Genomic DNA, 20,182 nt, shown 5'->3' on the forward strand with positions numbered 1-20,182 from the left:
CTGAATTGAGTTTGGTTAAATTATAGTTTTTCTATTTTTTTTTTTTTTTTACCAATGATAACTGAGTTAGCACTTGTTTTAAAAACCAACGCCTGATACTCATTGATGGAGTTAAAATTCTCAAATGGTAAATTGAAAAATTGACAAATAGAGTAGATTGATGTAACAGTGTTCAAGATCTACTTTGAGTGTCCTTGGGATTACTCATTGTTGTCCTTTATTTTAGTGACATCGTACATCTGTTTTCTGTCTATGTCACCATTCCTATAGTTTCTAGGTTCCACCCTAATGTTGAGTTGCTGTGTAGATATGACAAACTGCAACAATATTGGATAGTTTAGCCAATAACCCTAAACCTTATCAAGTTAACAAAGGATATCGCCTAATTGAAAGAATAACATTGTCACGGTTGTGGTAGTGGTAAGGCGCAGAGGCAAAAGGGTGGAAGTAATCCATGGTTTTAAACAAAAGCAGCAACCGGTGACGTAGGGCATCCAAACAAAACCCAAATGAACCACACTGGGTGTGGCCACACATAGAACATAAATAGGGTCCCCAATTGGAGGCAACGATCTATACCTGCCTCCAATTGGGGAGACCAAAGGATTAGAGGTGGCTAAAGGCACCTCCTTCTGTCCTGTCCTGACTATGGCCCCAGTCCAGTGCAGAGATGGCTAGGGGCCACAGACAGTCTGAGGACCATGTCATATCTTTAATGTGTGGAAACTTAAATTTCATATAACTACACTGAACAATGCATTTGGTCTTTATTTTTGGTTCATCTTAAGTGGGTTGATTGGATTAATCAAACGTTAGGTGAAAGCTAGATATATTTTCCTCTCAGTAGCTTTAATCTTCAAATTTACAATTTGGAAACCAACTGAAGTGAAGGTACAGAGCAAAAGTCATCCTCTATCATTGGTGACAGAACATACTTAATGTCAATAGAACCACGGACATGGTCAAGATATACATAAAGTTTTTATTTAGGGTTTGGTTGACCCCCACTATTTGGAATGAAACCGAGATGGAGAATTTACCTGAAATCTACAGTGTAAAAATTAACAAGTTCATTCAACTTAAAATAATTTGTAACCTGGCTGCCTTAAAATGTTGTGTTAAGTAAGCTAAGAAATCTGAGTTGTTTGTACATGTATTGGAGTTCCTTAAACCTAGAATTAATCGTTGGGGCAACAAAGGTGAAGCTGACAAAATAGTCTGATCAACTTTAATTTTAATGAATTAGTTTTTTAGTTACTCCAACGAGACATTAAAAGTTGTGTAAACCTAAATCCCAGTTGAGACAACATAAAATTAGCAGCACCAACAAACATTTCTGTTAATTTGAGTTGTTTACACTGAGCATCTTGTTAAATCAACTTATAATTATTAGTTGTGCAAACAACATAAAAATTGGCTGAACTATACATTTTGTTGAATTAACTTATTTTTTTAAGGCAGCCAGGTTACTTTTTCAAGAATAGTTAGTTTAAGTTGGAATGTTAAGTTCATTCAACAGACTGAACTGCATCATTTGCCCACACAACTTAAGTCTCTGTTTTCTAACAGTAACACATAAAAATGATTCATTGGCATAGAAGAACATGCAATTTTTATTTCAAAACAGAAAATCATGCTTACCATTAATGGTACTTAATGTTAAAACACCTTACCATTAATTACAAGCGTTTCATACCAGCTGTGGAATTGACATTTCATAACATGTTACATGACCATTTATCTAAAAACAATCATGCAAACTCTGGTACAGAAAATCATGCTTACCATTAATGTACTTGATGTTAAAACACCTTACCATTAATTACAAGTGTTTCAGTACCAGCTGAACAGTTGACATTTCATAACATGTTACATGAACATTAATTAATGCAAATGAGCTCTAGTACACAAAAATAGAAATATATAAATCTAAATTATAAAGCTAACAGGCTTAAGTGCTGTATTTAAACGCTTACTGGCTTAAAAGTGCTGTAGTTAATTGCAAGCGTTTTGTTAACCGTAAACAGCTCAAAATTGACATTTCATAACATGTTACATAAACAGTTATCTAAAAAATTTATGCAAACGAGCTCTAGTAAACAAAAATAGAAATATTTAAATCCGAAATATAAAGCTAACTGGCTTTAGTGCTGTTTTTAAATTGCACAAACATATTGGTAGTAGGTTATCTCTGAGCAGATTAACTTAACAATGTCATTTTACTAACATTTTTAGAACCTCTGCATTAAACGTTATTCTGGAACTTATACATTCCTCTTTGTTTAGTTTTTTAACCATGTAGTAGATATGGAAATGGCGGTGTGAAGTATTTAGTGAAGACTGCTGTTGCCATTAACTTGGCCACTAAACACTAAACTTTGCACTGAAGCAACTTGTTGCGGAGTCCATGCACTTTTGCAGAACAATTGCCACTGCCGATTCCCATGACAACTTTTTGAATAGTCTCAAATTTATTCTTCAGTACCTTGGGAAAGTCAATCAATCAATCAATCAAAATTTATTTATATAGCGCTTTTTACAACAGCAGTCTATGTCAAAGTCTATGTCAAGACAGTAAAGAAGACCCATGAGTGAGGAAAAAGCATTAGCAACATCTCCTAGCTCACGTATGATGATGTTCTCTTCCAGCACAACTGCGATATCGACTATCTCCTTTGCCAGTATTGCTTGGCTGCTTCCGCCTTCCTCAGTCACAATGAGAAGACCAACGTCAACTCCTTTTGTAGCCTCTTTCTCGGAATCGGTAGTCTAAAGAACATTATTAAGTATTTAGTAATTAAGCATGTAATGTTACAATACCATCCTCTCTCAAGGAGTGTGGTTCCAGAGCCCAAGCCGTGCGTAGAGGTGATCCCGACTACCTCTAATCGGAACCTCTCAACCTCACGCACTAACTCAGGCTCCTTCCCCGCCAGCGAGGTGACATTCCACGTCCCTAGAGCCAGTTTCCGTGTCCAGAGATCGGGTTGTCTAGGCCCCTGCCTTCGACTGCCGCCCGATACTCTTTGCACCGGCCCCTTATGGTCCCTCCTGTGGGTGGTGAGCCCACGGGAGGGCGGCCCCACGTCACCCGTTCGGGCTGAGCCCGGCCGGGCCCCATGGGGGAAGGCCCGGCCACCAGGCGCTCGCATTCGAGCCCCAACCCCGGGCCTGGCTCCGGGGTGGGGCCCCGGCTGCGCCATACCGGGCGACGTCACGGTACTCAAAATTGTATTCTTCATTAAGGGGTTTTGAACCGCTCTTAGTCTGACCCGTCGCCTAAGACCTGTTTGCCTTGGGAGACCCTACCAGGGGCATATAGCCCCAGACAACATAGCTCCTAGGGTCACTCGGGTACTCAAACCCCTCCACCACGTTAAGGTGGCAGTTCTTGGAGGGGTTGCCCACTTCAGGTTGGTGGAGAGTGCCTGCCTCAAGTGGAGGAGTTTAAGTATCTAGGGGTCTTGTTCACGAGTGAGGGAAGGATGGAACGGGAGATTGACAGACGGATCGGTGCAGCTTCTGCAGTAATGCAGTCGATGTATCGGTCTGTCGTGGTGAAGAAAGAGCTGAGCCGCAAGGCGAAGCTCTCGATTTACCAGTCAATCTACGTTCCTACTCTCACCTATGGTCATGAGCTTTGGGTCATGACCGAAAGGACAAGATCCCGGATACAGGCGGCCGAAATGAGTTTTCTCCGCAGGGTGGCTGGGCGATCCCTTAGAGAGAGGGTGAGAAGCTCGGTCACCCGGGAGGAGCTCAGAGTAGAGCCACTGCTCCTCCACATCGAGAGGGGTCAGCTGAGGTGGCTTGGGCATCTTTTTCGGATGCCTCCGGAACGCCTTCCTGGGAAGGTGTTCCGGTCCCGTCCCACCGGGAGGAGACCCCGGGGAAGACCTAGGACACGCTGGAGGGACTATGTCTCCCGGCTGGCCTGGGAACGCCTCGGTGTCCCCCCGGAAGAGCTAGAGGAAGTGTCTGGGGAGAGGGAAGTCTGGGCATCCCTGCTTAGACTGCTGCCCCCGCGACCCGGCCCCGGATAAGCGGAAGAAGATGGATGGATGGATGGATGTTACAATACCAAACTTGAAAGGGTTAGTTAAAATTCTGTCATTAATTCCTCACTCTCATTTAATTCCAAACCCATAATACCTTCGGTTATCTTTGCAACAAATATTAAGCTATTTTTGATGAAATTCAAGAGCTTTCTGACACTACCACTTTAAAGGTCCAGAAAGGAAGACATTGTTAAAATAGTCCATAAAATAGTCCAACCTTAATGTTATAAAGACTTACCCCCCCCCCCCCCCCCCCCCCCCCCCCCAGTTTTGTACTAAAGCTATAAAGTATAAAACTGTAATTTTGGCCATAAATTATTGCAGTGACTTGTGAATGTGAATTTAGTGGGCAGTATTTGTGTAGTGCCCTTACACTGATATACAAAACACTTGTTTAAAAAGACAGTAATTTAGCTTTATCTTACATTAAAGGGATAGTTTACCCCAAAATTTAAATTTGAACAACCTCAGGCCATCCAAGATGTAGGTGACTTTTTTCCTTCAGTAGAAATGTGTGGTGACGGGGGCGTGATAAAGCGAGGTCTGCAGTAGGGATGAGTGGTGATAAGCCTTAAGGAACTATATATATATTTATGGTCAATATATTATTTGGTGTAAATACACTGAAAAATATATGAAATATATTACAATATATTTACACTGTAAAATGTAATTTAGTTGAGTATTTAGATAACGTGGAAAACGATGGCTTAATTTCTTTTAAATATATTAACACAATATTTTTTAATATCTTCTGTATATTTACACCATATAACGACCACTGTTAAAGGGATACTCCACCGAAAAATTAATTAAAAATTCTGTCATCATATACTCACCCTATACTTAGAAGAATGTCTGTAACCAAACAGTTTTAGATACCATTGACTTCCATAGTATATTGGTTACTGACATTCTTCTAAATATCTTCCTTTCTGTTCAGCAGAAGAAAGAAATTCATACAGGTTTGAAACAACATGAGGGTGAGTATATGATGACAGAATTTCAATTTTCCCTTTATCCCTTTAAAAAAGAATTATACATCTTGGATGGTCTGAGGGTGAGTAAATTAACAGTACATTTTTATTTTTGGGTGAACTATATACCTTCAATAAATATTTTTTTTAACTGTGACATTTACCTATGTTATAATGAAATCAACTCACGCACCTCACAGACACAGATAAAACTGTTGGGATCCTCCTTTAGGTAATATGGAAGTCCGAGCAAAGCAGCGGCTCTTCTCTTCTGGTCTCAACACACAACAAAAAAAAAGAATGTGAGACAAAATGCGACAACTGTAGGACCAAGCTTGCTGCTGATCACTTTTATTAAATATATTTTTGTTCCCACTCACTTTAGGGCCGGAAAAGTCCGAACTAGGGATTTGTGCTGTGTCAACAGTAACTTATTTACTTTAGTCCACTATTAAATTATCGAACCACTATATATTGTCTGCCAAATGTCTAGCAAGAATAATTATACCATAAATAATTCTCAAAATATCCATGATTTATGGTAAAATACAAGTTAGGGTTGCTAACTGAAAGCTAACTACTAATACGATATAGTCCTCTGTCTGCACAGAATTCCATGCATTTCATACAGATTATCACTGTTGTCTAGTACATTTTCTTGAAAATTGAAGGCTCATTTTAATGTTAAGTAAAAGTCAAGCCAATTAAACCCTAAATTGAACTACAAATAAGCTCATGACAGTAATAGTTTTTGATTACATTAGATTTGACAATGATTGACTACTTCTACAAGTGACAATGTAAAAGAAATTTGTACGGGATTGTGATAAATCAGATTATCCTTACTTACATCAAGGGGCTCCAGGAGACTGCGTAGGTCAGAACTGCTACTAGTTCGTAGTCTGTACATCTTTAACAATCTTGGGACATACTTGTCGAGTCCAAAGAAAGACTGGTGGAGATCAGTAGAAACAAGGCACATAAACTCAGCACTAATCTTTTAAGAGAAAATCCAAAGAAAAAGTCAGTATATAACACAGTAAATTGAGCATAAAGGTCGGCATTGGTTCAGTTTTGGCTCTTATAGGCCATTAAAAAAACCTGGAGAAAGAATTTACAAAAAATGTAAAAAGTCAATAAACGCATTAACCACTGATATTGAACCAAACCACAAATCAAAATCTAAAATGTGAATGACTCCAAAGCTTTATAGTTGAAAAAATACAAAATTACCTGTTTTTTTTAAAACAGTGCTGGCCATCTGTCGTTCATTTCGGACACAGGAGGCTAATCATGAATAATCTCCTTCCTTCGCAATGCAAAGGTGCTTGCCATCAGAGAATCTATCATTTTCCTGTCACTCTTTTTTTTCTTCATCTCCTCCGTCAGAGCCATTCTCTCTCTTTCAAGGCAGTCTGGAAACTTTCTTTCAGGAAAATCTGGCAAAACGTTGAGCTCAGACCGTTTTGGTTTCTTAATTGTCTTATTCCCAGTTGATGTGTCTGTCTGACCTTTTTTGATTGACTGTAAGCTCTGGGCATCCAGCAATACGGTACTTCTGACGGAGGTTACCCATCTTAAAAGTGAGGCTGAACTTCCAGCAGTGCCACCCATGTGAAGAACTTGGCTCTCTCAAACAGGGATGCTTTTCGATGAGGGCTTTGGCAACATCCTCAATTTGTTTTGATGTTGGATATGCATTGTGCTCATACATAGCACTCCCTACTTTGTCAAGTATGTCTCTCTTCATTGCAGCATTAACAGCAAGTAGGGACCCATCTTTTTCACAAGTCTCATTTCCCTTTCGGAGCTTAAGTTCAACGTCATAAGAGAAAGTTGGTATGATAAAAGGGTCAGGCCAGTGCTCAGAGCAAGGGTTTGACAGAGAACATACGGGGGATGCGGAGGTCCCAATGGCCGTGTCAGAACTGCTGTCAAAGGAGGATACAGAGGGGGGCATGTTGGGTGGTACCTATTACCTTCAGCCTTGTTCTCTCTGTGGGTAGTTCAGACATTTGAGTCGTTGCAAAGTTCATTGTTGAACTCTGGATCTTGAAACTGGATAACAATTTCACCCTCTAGATCAAGCTTGCTCTTGAGTACAGTCTTCAATTCATCCACCGTCTCTGGAAGACTTTCAATCTGGACTCTACGGATGTCATCGTCCGCAAGAATGACGTGAAGCAGCAGGCTGTAAGCTTAACAGAAGAGGAGTAAAACTGGGTTAAATTCTGTTTAAACTAGAAAATGTAACTAAAATAATTAAATACGGTAAATAATTGTATTTAATGTCAGTTTTAATTGGAAAACATTTTCAGTTAGATACAATTGTAGTCATCAAGTATCACTTAAACAGCTGAACAAATTTTAAATGAGAAATGATTCAGCCAAAAAAAAAAAAAGCTTGACATTTATTGATAACCAAATCATGCAAGCAGTTTACAATAAAAATACTTACCTCAGTGAAGTAAAAACACCTTGGGTGACACCATTAGTTTTCCTCGCACCATGTAAGGAGCCACTGGGTGGAATGAATTCAGTTCTTCTGGGTCTGCAACTTGAAGGTCTGTGGAAAGTTTCCTTGTCAATTCATAGCATCTGAAGTGCTCCAAGTACCAGGCTGAAATGCATTCAATGATAAATGATGCCTTGTTGCCCACAATCAGTACTTTCAGAATTTTGCAAAAATCAGGTAGTCCGCTTGTGCTCCCAACCGAAACAAACATCCCCTCAGAGTATTTAGTGCCATGTAGAATCACACTAGTTGCAAGGATGCAAGTCTATGATTAACTGATTCTCCATAATCTTCATGGTCATCGTCATCATTTGGGGGGTTATCGTAATCTACTGAAACCACATCTATTTATTCCTCACTGGTTTCTGCTGGACTGTGATCACAAATTAGTTCAGGTTTTATATTGTTTAAACCAGAATTACAGTGATTTTTCATGTTTCAACAAATGGTTTTTGAGAGCAACTTGTGTCTTAAAGGAACACAAACAGTCATTGTAGATGCAAGGTGAGCCGCAAGACCTATTATAGTGTCCGTGTTTAAGCTTATAATGCCTTATAATGCTGTGTTGGTTGGCAGAAGAAAATCTGCAGTACTTGCAGAACCATTTCATATGACTCACAGGAAAGGTTGATGATCCGTAGTCTCAGTCAGTGCATCCACAAACTCTGAAGAAAAAAGTCAGACTGACTTCTCCATACTGTTGGGGTTGTACATACTACATTACTGCTAAAGGGCCGTCGGTGAAAGAGGGAACTCTGATTAGCTGTTCAGCTCATTGAACCGAGTCAATGCATGAGAATAACAAAACAGTGAGCAAATAAACCAAAACGGCACAGACAGAAGGCTGTTCTAATCTTAATTTACTTAATCTTAATTTACTGTTCCTTGGCGAATATTTTTATTTTAACACAAGTAGAGTGGAATAAAGAAAGTGTTTAGCAGGATTGATATTCAAAATGGTTAACACGCACTGCTTTGTTTACGGTTTGTGTATCTACAGCGTCAGTTTTCCCTTTTTAAATGACCAATATAGACAAATATATCTGCAGGAATAGACAGTTGTCTCATTTACACTCAGGCTCAGAACGTGCATTTTAGCTAACGTTAACTTAACAGTCGCTGTAATTCAACAGTTCGCTGTAAGTGTGTTTAAGTGGAGCTTTTTACCCTGACGCGAAGCGACAACAGTTGGCTTTCATCAGCGCTAGTTCGTCGGCTTGGTGTGTTCTGCAGAAAATCGAAATCCTTCGTCAGACGCAGTTGAAATAAAAAAGTACCAGCAGCCAGAGCAAAAACCCAGTGAGCTGCGCGGGAAATCCACTCTTCAATATTGAGCGCGCACACGTGCTGGGCGCGCTTCATTTCACATCACTATTTAAAAAAATTATATAATATAGCAAATTATAATCATCTGACTTGGTAAAATACTAATTTTACTAAAGGAAAACTTCACTATTGTATCTGACGTTTAATTACACATTTTAAATACCAAATGCTGCGATAATCAGAGAATAAAGAACATGTAATGGCAATGAAACTACGCAGTTAACGTTAAGTTGCCAAAAATACTTCACGAAATTACCAAAACATTATGAATAGATCTAAAATGTTTCTTGCTTAATATAATCTTAGGAGGTCGAACTGACAACGTTGTGATTTGGTAATTTGATGGTATGAAATTACGAGCATGCGACGTCATAGTTACGTTGTCAGTTAGGAAGTCGTTAAATTACCAAAAAGTACGAATACATTACCTAACGTTGTGTGTTAGCTGGGATAAAAGTATTATGAAAATGTAAAAGGGGCCACAATTACGATATATTTTTGACCGCATGTCATATGCAGGTGTGGCAGCATTGTTTTACGGACACGATGCAGCAGCACATGACATGCGGACAGAAATCTATTTTTCGTGGCTACGGACAACCCTGTGTTATTTATGCATCTAGTTTACACTTAATTTAACAATAATTTTCATAAAAACAAGTAAGAGAACTTCAAGCTTACCAAAATGGAAGTTTCTCGTAGTAGATGCACGCGTTGTAAGGGCGTGGTATGTGGGGTTTCCCTATGTATTATGCCGGGGCCGCTCATACAACTAAGAAATCTATGTTGCCTGAACTACTTTGAATAAATGGAGTAGTTGGGCACAGGTAAACTTGATATCTTAAGTACATTCAACATTTTAGTTGAACTAACTTAGGAAAATTAGTTGAGGTAGCAAAAATCTCAAATCCTTTTTTACAGTGTAGGAGGTTAATTTGAGGCAATGTCTGTTCCCACATAGTTACAGTGCAGTTATGTGGAAAGAGGGCTGTAATTTGAAGCAGTGTCTGTTCCCACGTCTTGGATGAGAACCTCCTTCCTCCAGCCACGGCATTGAAAATGGGTCGTTGATGTGTATTCCAGCATGACAATGATCCAAAAACACACGCCAAGACAACAAAGTAGTGGCTGAAGATGAAGCATATTAAGGTCCTTGCAGTGGCCTAGCCAGTCTCCAGACCTTTATCCCAAAGAAAATCTGTGGAGGGAGCTGAAGGTTCGAGCTGCCAAACATCAGCCTCGAAACCTTAATGACTTGGAGAAGATCTGCAAAGAGGAGTGGGACAAAATCCCTCCTGAGATGTGTCCAAACCTGGTGGCCAACTACAAGAAAGTCTGACCTCTGTGATTGCCAACAAGGGTTTTGCCACTAAGTACTAAGTCATGTTTTGCAGAGGGGTCAAATACTTATTTCACTCATTAAAATGCAAATCAATTTATAACATTTTTGACATTGATACTATTGACTGGCCCTCACATTCCCCAGCCCTGCATCCAATTGAGAACATCTAGGACATTATGTATCGGTGCCATGATGCCAAGTAGCGCCACAGACTTTCCAGGAGCTCACTGATGCCCTGATCCAGATCCGAGTGGAGATCCCCCAGACATCATCCGCCGTCTCATCAGGTGCATGCCCAGACGTTGTCGAGAGTGCACACAGGCACGTGGGGGCCATACACGGTACTGAGTCACATGATGTGTTGCCATGATGAAATTCACGCTAGTTGGAACAGCCTGGGATTTCAATTGTTTACTTTGAGTTTGAATCCAGCCGTCAATCAGTTTGACCGTTGTTACGTCAAATTGTTGTCAATGAATTACACAATGTACAGCAAAAGATTTTGATCTTTAATATATATTGTTCATCAAAACACTTAAATCAAACATTTTGATTTAAGTGTTCCCTTACCTTTTTTTGAGCAGTGCAGAACCCAAAACTCATAGTTGTAGTTCAGAGTTTACAGACCTCTTAATCTGAGCTACCCCTTGTCTCTGTCCTGCCCGAATGGAAGAAACAGAAGAGACACAGGCAACTTCACCAACTTCACCATCTGTAGCTGGGGCATCGATATCATTGGTTGAGGCCTGGCATCTTCTGTTGTGGCCATAATCACATCTAAAAACAGTGCATGCTGACCTGGGTCGTCTTCTATCCGTGGTGTCTGTGAACAGTCTAAAGCAATTAGGGCCTAAGCACACAGCGTAGGTGCCTCTCAGAAAGGTAGTCAGGGTACCTTAGCTGCCTCAGAAGACTCTGTTGGTAGTGCAGCCCTCATTTACTTTAGCTTCACATCTTCCCTAACCACAGGCATATCATAAAGAACATTATGAACTTGTCTGTTGTTTGTCTGTTTAAATTTCACAATTTAGGAACATAATTTCACTCCCAAATTTTCAATTTACAGGAATTTAACTAGAATGAATTCCTACCCTCATTGATGTTAATTTATTATGTTGAATCTTTCCACAGATAATGATTGGAGAGGGTATCCTGTATTGCTATCTGTCCAGGAGAAAGACTGGGGGGAAAACAGAAGCAAATATCAACGCGGCGGGCTGCAATTTCAACTCGTATATACGACGAGCTGTTCGGTTTGTCGGTAGGTCTGTTTTAAGCTTGTTGCAGATGTACAATAAGGCTCTGTTGACTGGCAAATCCTGTTGCCAAGGTAATAAGAAGAACAGAGCTAGTACTCAAACATCTAGGGTCAATCTGGCTAATCTTACGATTAAAACTGATGTTCAATTCTTAAACGAGAAATGGTCGCACACTCGGCTTGTCGCTTTATCATTGTATACATGCTTGCCATAATGTTCTACAAATGTGGGGAGATCATATGCATTTGGAAGAGAATTTAATTTGGTTGAGCAAAATCAATCTATCTATTTATAAGTACATGTTTTGATTCCTCCTAGACAATCCCAGAAATAAAGTTAATAACTTGGTCAAAAATCTCTAGCGGTTGCTTTTCATAATTGCTGAACCTAGAAATTACCTCTCTCTCTGACACATTTCCATTCCACACAGGCATTTGCAAATATAGTTAGGTCCGGAAATAATTGGACACTGAGTTTTGTTATTTTGGCTGTTCACCAAAATATATTCAAGTAAAATAACGAGTATGGCCTTAAATTGCAGTCTCTCAGCTTCACATCCAAATTGGAGAAAGGGGTTAGGAATTACAGCTCTTTAGTATGTACCCCCCTCTTTTACAAGGAACCAAAAGTGATTGGACAACTGACTCAAAAGTTTCATGGACAGGTGTAGGCTATTCGTTCATTATTTCTTCATGAATTAAGCAGGTAAAAGGTCTGGAGTTGATACCAAGTCTTGCATTCGCATTTAGAAGCTGTTGCTGTGAACCTACAACATGTGATCAAAGGAGCACTCAATGCAAGTGAAACAGGCCATCCTTAGGCAGCAAAAAAAAAAATACATCAGATAGATAGCAGGAACATTAGGAGTGGCCCAATCAACAGTTTAGTACATTCAGAGAAAAAAAGAATGCACTGGTGAGCTCTGCTACACAAAAAGGCCTGGATGTTTTCGCGGCCTTTACCTCTGGGATCACATGATCAACTTACCTCCTGCTTTTTGGAATTCCACTTTTTTATGAAGGCTGAATTATTGAAATCTTTCTGGAAGGGACAATTTTCGGGTATAATTAGCCCCTACACCCTTGGTAAAAAGCTTTGGGACAAATGGCAAAGGTGAGGTACTGAGAGTCGCCCCTATCATACTTTATATAGCCTTTAGGCCCCCTTGTGGTCCGTTTTAAACTATTTTCTGTTTTACTGAGGTCTTCATTCGGTTGATAGACAAACACCACGGGGGATGGGGGAAGTTGTACGTCATCCGTCTCAGGTTCTTATGTGGATTGATAATCCGTCCTCGGCTGCTGCTCCCGAAAACCTTGGCTCACCTTCTGTACTCTGCCCTTTTTCTCAGTTCTCTTCTCCACCGGGATGGGGTCAGTATGCAACCGATCCAAAAGGACCAATGTACCGCCCGATGTCTGCAGTTAAATGCCATGATCAAAGGCCAACTGGCCAACATAGACTATTTCCCAAATACAAGTGTGCAGCCCAGCCCTGAACTGATTCCTAGACCAATTACTATTATAGTTCCTGTGGCATAAAACACTTCTCAACTGGATCTGGTGCCACAGAAGCAATTTACTGTCAGCCAATGGCAACCAGTTACACCATCTAGTGACTGTAGCGACCCTAGCATGATTTCTAGGGGGACCTGCATATAAGCAGGTCAAGCATAAGCTATGAGAATACCAGAGGTGGGGGACTCGAGTCACATGACTTGACTCGAGTCTGACTCGAGTCACAATTTTCAGGACTTGTGACTTGCTTGATTAAAGTATGAAAATTACTTGACTTGACTTTGACTTGAGAACAAGTTACTTGAGACTTGACTTGAAGTGGAAGACTCGACAATGATTTGAACTTATAATAAACAAACAGCAATAAAATAATTGTATATGTTTTGACATCAGCACCACTAATCAGCGTGTGCCTTTAATGCTGCACAATTCAAACCGCGCCAAACATGGCAGAGAGTAACGTTAGTCGAGCTCCACAAATAGTATTGTTTGGATACAAGGACTTTGAACTGGACTGTGTGAATAAAAAAAGATTTGCCAGATGCAAAATATGCAACAACGTCAAATTTCATTCATTATTTTAAGAACCACAAGGAAAGGTAAGAAAGTAATCTCTTTATATTCAGTTTCACTAAGATCTATAACTATTAAGTTACTAATGTAATTAACTAATATTTTGTTTGTCATAATTTGGCCTTGGTTGCATATTATGTTTGTTTTTTTTTCTTGTTAGAAATGTGACCATTATCATTACTGAATACGTCTGGTAAATAAATGTAAGGGAATTTGACTATAACAGTGGCATAGCCTGAATTTTAATGTTGATGGGCATCTTAAAATGAGCGGGCATGTGTATTAAAATGAGCGGGCATGTGTATTATTACACGTAGGCTATAATGTCTGTATAAAATGTGCGAATTTTCAAGTGTTTGTGGACTGCGTGTGGAAACTAAAAAGCATTGTGCTTACACCATAACAGTTAACATTACTGCATGAAAGGCTAACATGGAGGCACCGATGTGATTACTAGCATCTAAACATTTCGGTTTATTTTTTTACTCGTACAGACCAGAATAATTACAGCGTAATTAAATATTAGGCAGTTTTTCAGTCACAATAATTAGTTTATAAGGTTGTTATTATTAGCCCTTATTACATGGATTGGCTGAATTCCAGTGCAGAATGTGTGTTATTTCTTGATAACAGACCGTTGCCATGAAAAACTATGGACGCAGCAGGATTATAACCAGAGACGGAACGGACTATTTTCTTTAGAGGAAGCAATACAATCGTTTTTAAATCAATAAATTCCTTTTGAAATCAATGTTTTGTGTCAAATTATTGATTTATTTGGTAGGTAGCCATGTAATAAGCGGGATAAGGTATAGCGAGGCGGTTGTTATAGCGAATACAACCCCTTCAGGCTGATTCAAGATCCCTCCGCTTCGTCCCCCCAAAAAATTGTACCGCGGAGGAGAAAAATATTTGATTTTGAAATTGAGTATCGCACAGAGCGCACGTCAGAAACAGAGGACAGTGTGTGTTCATCTCTTTTGTACTGTGACTTGACTTGAAACTTATAAGGACTCGTCTTGACTTGCTTAGGGTGAACCCTTGACTTGACTTGACTTGCTTGATTTATCTGAACTGTGACTTGAGACTTGACTCGAGACTTGATGGTTAAGACTTGAGACTTGCTTGGACTTGACCATGTGTGACTTGTCCCCATCTCTGGAGAATACCATCCGTTGTCCTGAAGGTGGAACCGAATGCCCCCCTGATTCTCTCTCGGTCCTAGATGGCATGAAGCACAGGCCACCTATTGGGAAAAAGCACAGTCTTTAGGAGGAACCTACCCCAGGTCTACCGCCCGAGGGTCCTGCATGATCCACGTTTGCTACTACCTTAGGCTGGTTCACTTTCCTCATCCATTCAATGAAACCCCTCTTCATAAGCTTAGTCTCACCGACTTCATAGCCTTCCGGTCTGTTAACCCTAATCCAACCGGGCATCATTTTCCAGACCACAGGGTCACCAGTCCTACTAGGTTTTAATATCCTGGTATTGGAATTTGCCTTTCTGGGACAACTGCGTCATCCTACTCACATTATTTTGTACCATAAGGGTCAAAACACCCCTACGGTTATAGGGTTCCCAGAACCCCATAGTTGTCATCCAGCCGTCAGGGCTGGGCACCCTAGGATTGTCAACCGGGCAGAATGGGAATGCCAAATCAGCCCAGTAGAATTCCCTACTCTGACGTACTGACCCATCCTGCATATCTTCCAAGATACAGACTGTTTCTGTCCCCACTTCCCAGTAACAACCCACACATAGAGGTGCAAACTGTGGCCTACCCCCATATTTAAACCGAGCTTCAATCCCCCAGTCTGTTGGAGCCTCAAACCTCCAGAAGCCAGAGTCTATCCGGCCATTAAATACGGTTTCACATTTCCAACATTTGCAATGATCTACTCTATACCACTCAAAATCCCCCTGCGCACTCTGAACCACCGGCACTCCATGACAAAGTACTATGGCCTGTGGAGAGAGGGAGAAGCATACAAAGGATAATTAAAGTCCTGTCCATAACCCCTATTCCAACTCTCTATTCCTTCATACCATCCATACATGTCTCTCCTTCTAGTGGTCCCCCACTGGGTCTGGTTGATATCTCTGACCACCACTCGTGTGTCTCTGAAGATATAATCTGCATATGGATGCAGCCTATGTCTCCGCTATTTCAGCACTGTAGCTAAACCGGTGTAATTGACTCAGTTTCATGACTCTGCTCATCAGACCATGGACCTTCGCGCCTGACAACGCTATAATTCTATCGCAACAGATTTCCATTCTAGCCTCCCCATTACTCGGGAGGCAAGTTGGGGGGCACATTCCTGTGTTGATGACCACAATGTTACTAAAGGTCGCAGCTGGGGCCAGACTGATACAATCAGACATGATTGACCGCTCAGTGATATGGCCGGCCCCATAGCAAATAACCGGGCATTTCATCGGAATCGGATGAGACTCTTCTGAGACCTGATCCAGTTTACTCAAAGCCCTCTTCCGAGCCTCATCCAATCTGGTTTATTATCCACCCTTGATAGGCCCCACTCAAGTTCAACAAGTTGGCCGAGGTCGTTACATCGCCCCTCCTTTATCTCCTGCTCTGACCAGACGTCCCTAAGGGCCCCCAATCATCAAAATCTGAGCATTCATCCAACAAACTCTGATGGCATTGATATCCAGTCACTAAGGCGGACAATTTAGATACTTGAGCCTCTCCATTCCTCCTCCACCAATATTCAATTACATATCTCCCTTTTGGGTCATAACACCTCGCACACACAAAAGTACTCCCGTTGAAAACCACACCTTGCCGGTCGGTTGCCATTACATCAGCGGGTCCCCAAATATGGCAGACCACACACGTACTGCACAGTCATCCCGACCGTCTATTACAACCTTAGGCGTATTAAACAGTGTCACTATAGAGCCATCCACCAAATCTGGAGGAGTGAGGACCACTCCTTTACCTGTCCTATATATTTGCCTTTCCTCCAAACTATCCGCCCTGGATTCAGCTCTTAAATAATAAGCATCTGACAGCTCTAACATCCTTCCCTTAGTATCCAAACCTCCTGCATGATCCAACCTCTGCTCATACAGGGCTTCCCCTAGCTGGGGTTTCCTAACCCAAGCAGTGGATACCTCCTGGCCTGGGGTCCCAGTCCCATTAGGTGAGTGGGTGATATTAGAGAACTTGCTTGCCATATTCTAAGATAGATCTTAGGATTCAACAGCTCCAAGTAAAAATCTATATTCCAGGTTTCTATGCAAACTTATTATGCACTTCTCGAAGTGTTTGATTCCAAGTATCAGGGTTCAGTAAAGAGTTGCAGGATGCCCACTCAGTCTGTAGAATGACAAGTTACCTCTTATATTTGCCTCCTACCCCTAAGTGTAGCGGGTACGCCCAGTATGGCCTTGGACGTCCCAACATGCTTTACCCTCTTTTGTAACCGCCACACTTTACTGCAGCCTGCAGTCATACAAGCCCTGGCTGTACAGTACTGAATGAATAATAACATCAATACTCCTACCAATCTTAAAAGGGCATACAGAGCATATCGAGCCACCACTGCCAATAAACCCATTCCACTACCCTGTAACCCATGTACCGGCCACATTTAATCCCTTTTCTACATGTCTTTGCAGCCACTACTACTGCCCTTAAGGATGTCCCAAATGCCATACCTGCATGTGCAGTTAAGCTGAACGTGCCTACAACTCCACGATGGGGTATCCCCGTGTGGTTAAGGGACCTCCCAGACATAATTTGCACTGTGGCCCTGTTTACTACACCATTTAATAAGCCATTCACTATAAAGAGTTCAGAATTGTCCTGTGTATCTGGGCAAGATTTCTCGGTCAATCCAGACTGAAATCTGAAAGGGCGGCACCCATCCCTGGGATAAACAAAGAAGCAGCAAACAAAGATTTTCCGCTCAAGGGTGGTCCTACTTGGCGAATGTTGCTATCCCATGTTACTCTACATAGGGCTTTGTACAATGTTGGATTTTTCAGCATTAAGGCTGGGTAGTGTCTCTCCCAGTCTATAAGGTGTACCTGGGCCTGGCTAACTTGTGGATGACTAGTGTTCATTCCATCCCATTTAACTATACCATATATGGGTTTACCTCCTGTCTTTGCACAATTCAATGTCAGGACCAATGTTCTCCAGCGAGCATTGTTCTGTCCATCTGTCCTCCTCAGAGTTAGATTTACTTTGGCTATTACACCGCTATCACCGATTAAATCATAATAAGTAGTTATGCGATGGCCATTCATTACTGTAATAAAATCATCCATGGTTAAACAAAATATTGGGTATTGGTATGGGACTATCGATATAGGTAACCCTGTTGCCAAAACCGGATCAGTGAGGGGTTTAGATTTAACATAGACTTTACACTTTTTATAGCCATAGGCTATACAGACTAAAAACATATAACCAAAGTTACCACCTGCGACTTTGGGTTACCACCTGCTACCAACGTTACCACCTGTGAGATCTGTCTCAAATGGGTAAATCCTTGAGGTAGATTGCCAGGGAGTGGTTATACAGCTTGCTGGTATTCATTTTGTTAGCTTTGTTGCTTCACCCATTCTGGGACTGGTCAAGTTTGCAAAATTGCCCTTCTGATCTTAGCTCTGCTACCATTCCCACAATGGACATTGCCCCAGCTTCCCCGGTCAGTGACCTGTAAGGCCCATTCAGTTTTTTCCTAGGTTCACACCATCGCTCTGACCCATCCGGATCTCGTTCTTCTAGTCCATATGGGTCATATCCGGTAATATTCCCATATGTAAGCCTTTTGCCTTAATACAGGTTCCAAAGTTTCATTGACCCAGAACATCGTAACTGAGACCCACTTTATATCTACATTTACAGGGGTTATTTCTTTTGAATAATTTGAGCTCCTATTCCAGCCATCCCACAAATGCAACCAATATCCATTAGAGATATTGTTACATGAACAGTTAGCCGACTTTATCAGCAAAGCTTTTACACTTGCATTCAACCTGTCAACCTTTACACGGTCAGATTTATAGTCGTTCTATAGTATCTTAAAGTGGGGAGAACAAGTATTTGATACACTGCCGATTTTGCAGGTTTTCCCAATTACAAAGCATGTAGAGGTCTGTAATTTTTATTATAGGTACTCTTCAGCTGTGAGTGAACGAATCTAAAACAAAAATCCAGAAAATCACATTGTATGATTTTTAAGTAATTCGTTTCAGAATCAGAAAAGCAGAACTTAATATTTGGTACAGAAACCTTTCTTTGCAATTAGAGAGATCATACGTTTCCTGTAGTTCTTGACCAGGTTTGCACACACTGCAGCAGGGATTTTGACCCACTCCTCCATACAGACCTTCTCCAGATCCTTCAGGTTTCAGGGCTGTCGCTGGGCAATACAGACTTTCAGCTCCCTCCAAAGATTTTCTATTGGGTTCAGGTCTGGAGACTGGCTAGGCCACTCCAGGACCTTGAGATGCTTCTTACGGAGCCACTCCTTAGTTGCCCTGGCTGTGTGTTTCGGGTCGTTGTCATGCTGGAAGACCCAGCCACGACCCATCTTCAATGCTCTTACTGAGGGAAGATACATGGCCCCATCTATCCTCCCCTCAATATGATGCAGTCGTCCTGTCCCCTTTGCAGAAAAGCATCCCCAAAGAATGAGGTTTTCACCTCCATGCTTCATGGTTGGGATGGTGTTCTTGGGGTTGTACTCATCCTTCTTCTTCCAAACATGGCGAGTGGAGTTTAGACCAAAAAGCTCTATTTTTGTCTCATCAGACCACATTACCTTCTCTCATTCCTCCTCTGGATCATCCAGATGGTAATTGGCAAACTTCAGACGGGCCTGGACATGCGCTGGCTTGAGCAGGGGGACCTTGTGTGCGCTGCAGGATTTTAATCCATGACGGCGTAGTGTTTTACTAATGGTTTTCTTTGAGACTGTGGTCCCAGCTCTCTTCAGCTCATTGACCAGGTCCTGCTGTGTAGTTCTGGGCTGATCCCTCACCTTCCTCATGATCATTGATGCCACACAAGGTGAGATCTTGCATGGAGCCCCAGACCAAGGGAGATTGACCGTCATTTTGAACTTCTTCCATTTTCTAATAATTGCGCCAACAGTTGTTGCCTTCTCACCAAGCTGCTTGCCTATTGTCCTGTAGCCCATCCCATCCCAGCCTTGTGCAGGTCTATAATTTTATCCCTGATGTCCTTACACCGCTCTCTGGTCTTGGCCATTGTGGAGAGGTTGGAGTCTGTTTGATTGAGTGTGTGGACAGGTGTCTTTTATACAGGTAACGAGTTCAAACAGGTGCAGTTAATACAGGTAATGAATGAGTGGAGAACAGGAAGGCTTCTTAAAGAAAAACTAACAGGTCTGTGAGAGCCGGAATTCTTACTGGTTGGTAGGTGATCAAATACTTATGTCATGCAATAGAATGCAAATGTATTATTAAAAAATCAATCAATGTGATTTTCTGGATAATTTTTTATAGATTCCGTCTCTCACAGTTGTAGTGTACCTATGATAAAAATGACAGACCTCTACATGCTTTGTAAGTAGGAAGACCTGCAAAATTGGCAGTGTATCAAATACTTGT

At 41.3% G+C, this 20,182-nt stretch overlaps 1 protein-coding gene across 3 annotated transcripts in view; it reads left to right on the forward strand.

The window, feature by feature from the left end:
- Positions 1-20,182, forward strand: part of plppr4a (phospholipid phosphatase related 4a) — a 263,231-nt gene that overhangs the window by 122,994 nt on the left and 120,055 nt on the right. For all 3 annotated transcript variants that reach the window (XM_029117179.2, XM_029117181.2, XM_020044605.3), the window contains one exon: positions 11,350-11,479. In XM_029117179.2, coding sequence (XP_028973012.2) covers positions 11,350-11,479 — 130 coding nt within the window. The remainder of the gene's footprint in view (positions 1-11,349; positions 11,480-20,182) is intronic.

The sequence above is a fragment of the Esox lucius genome, chromosome 3 (assembly GCF_011004845.1).
Source record: "Esox lucius isolate fEsoLuc1 chromosome 3, fEsoLuc1.pri, whole genome shotgun sequence".
NCBI lineage: Eukaryota > Metazoa > Chordata > Actinopteri > Esociformes > Esocidae > Esox > Esox lucius.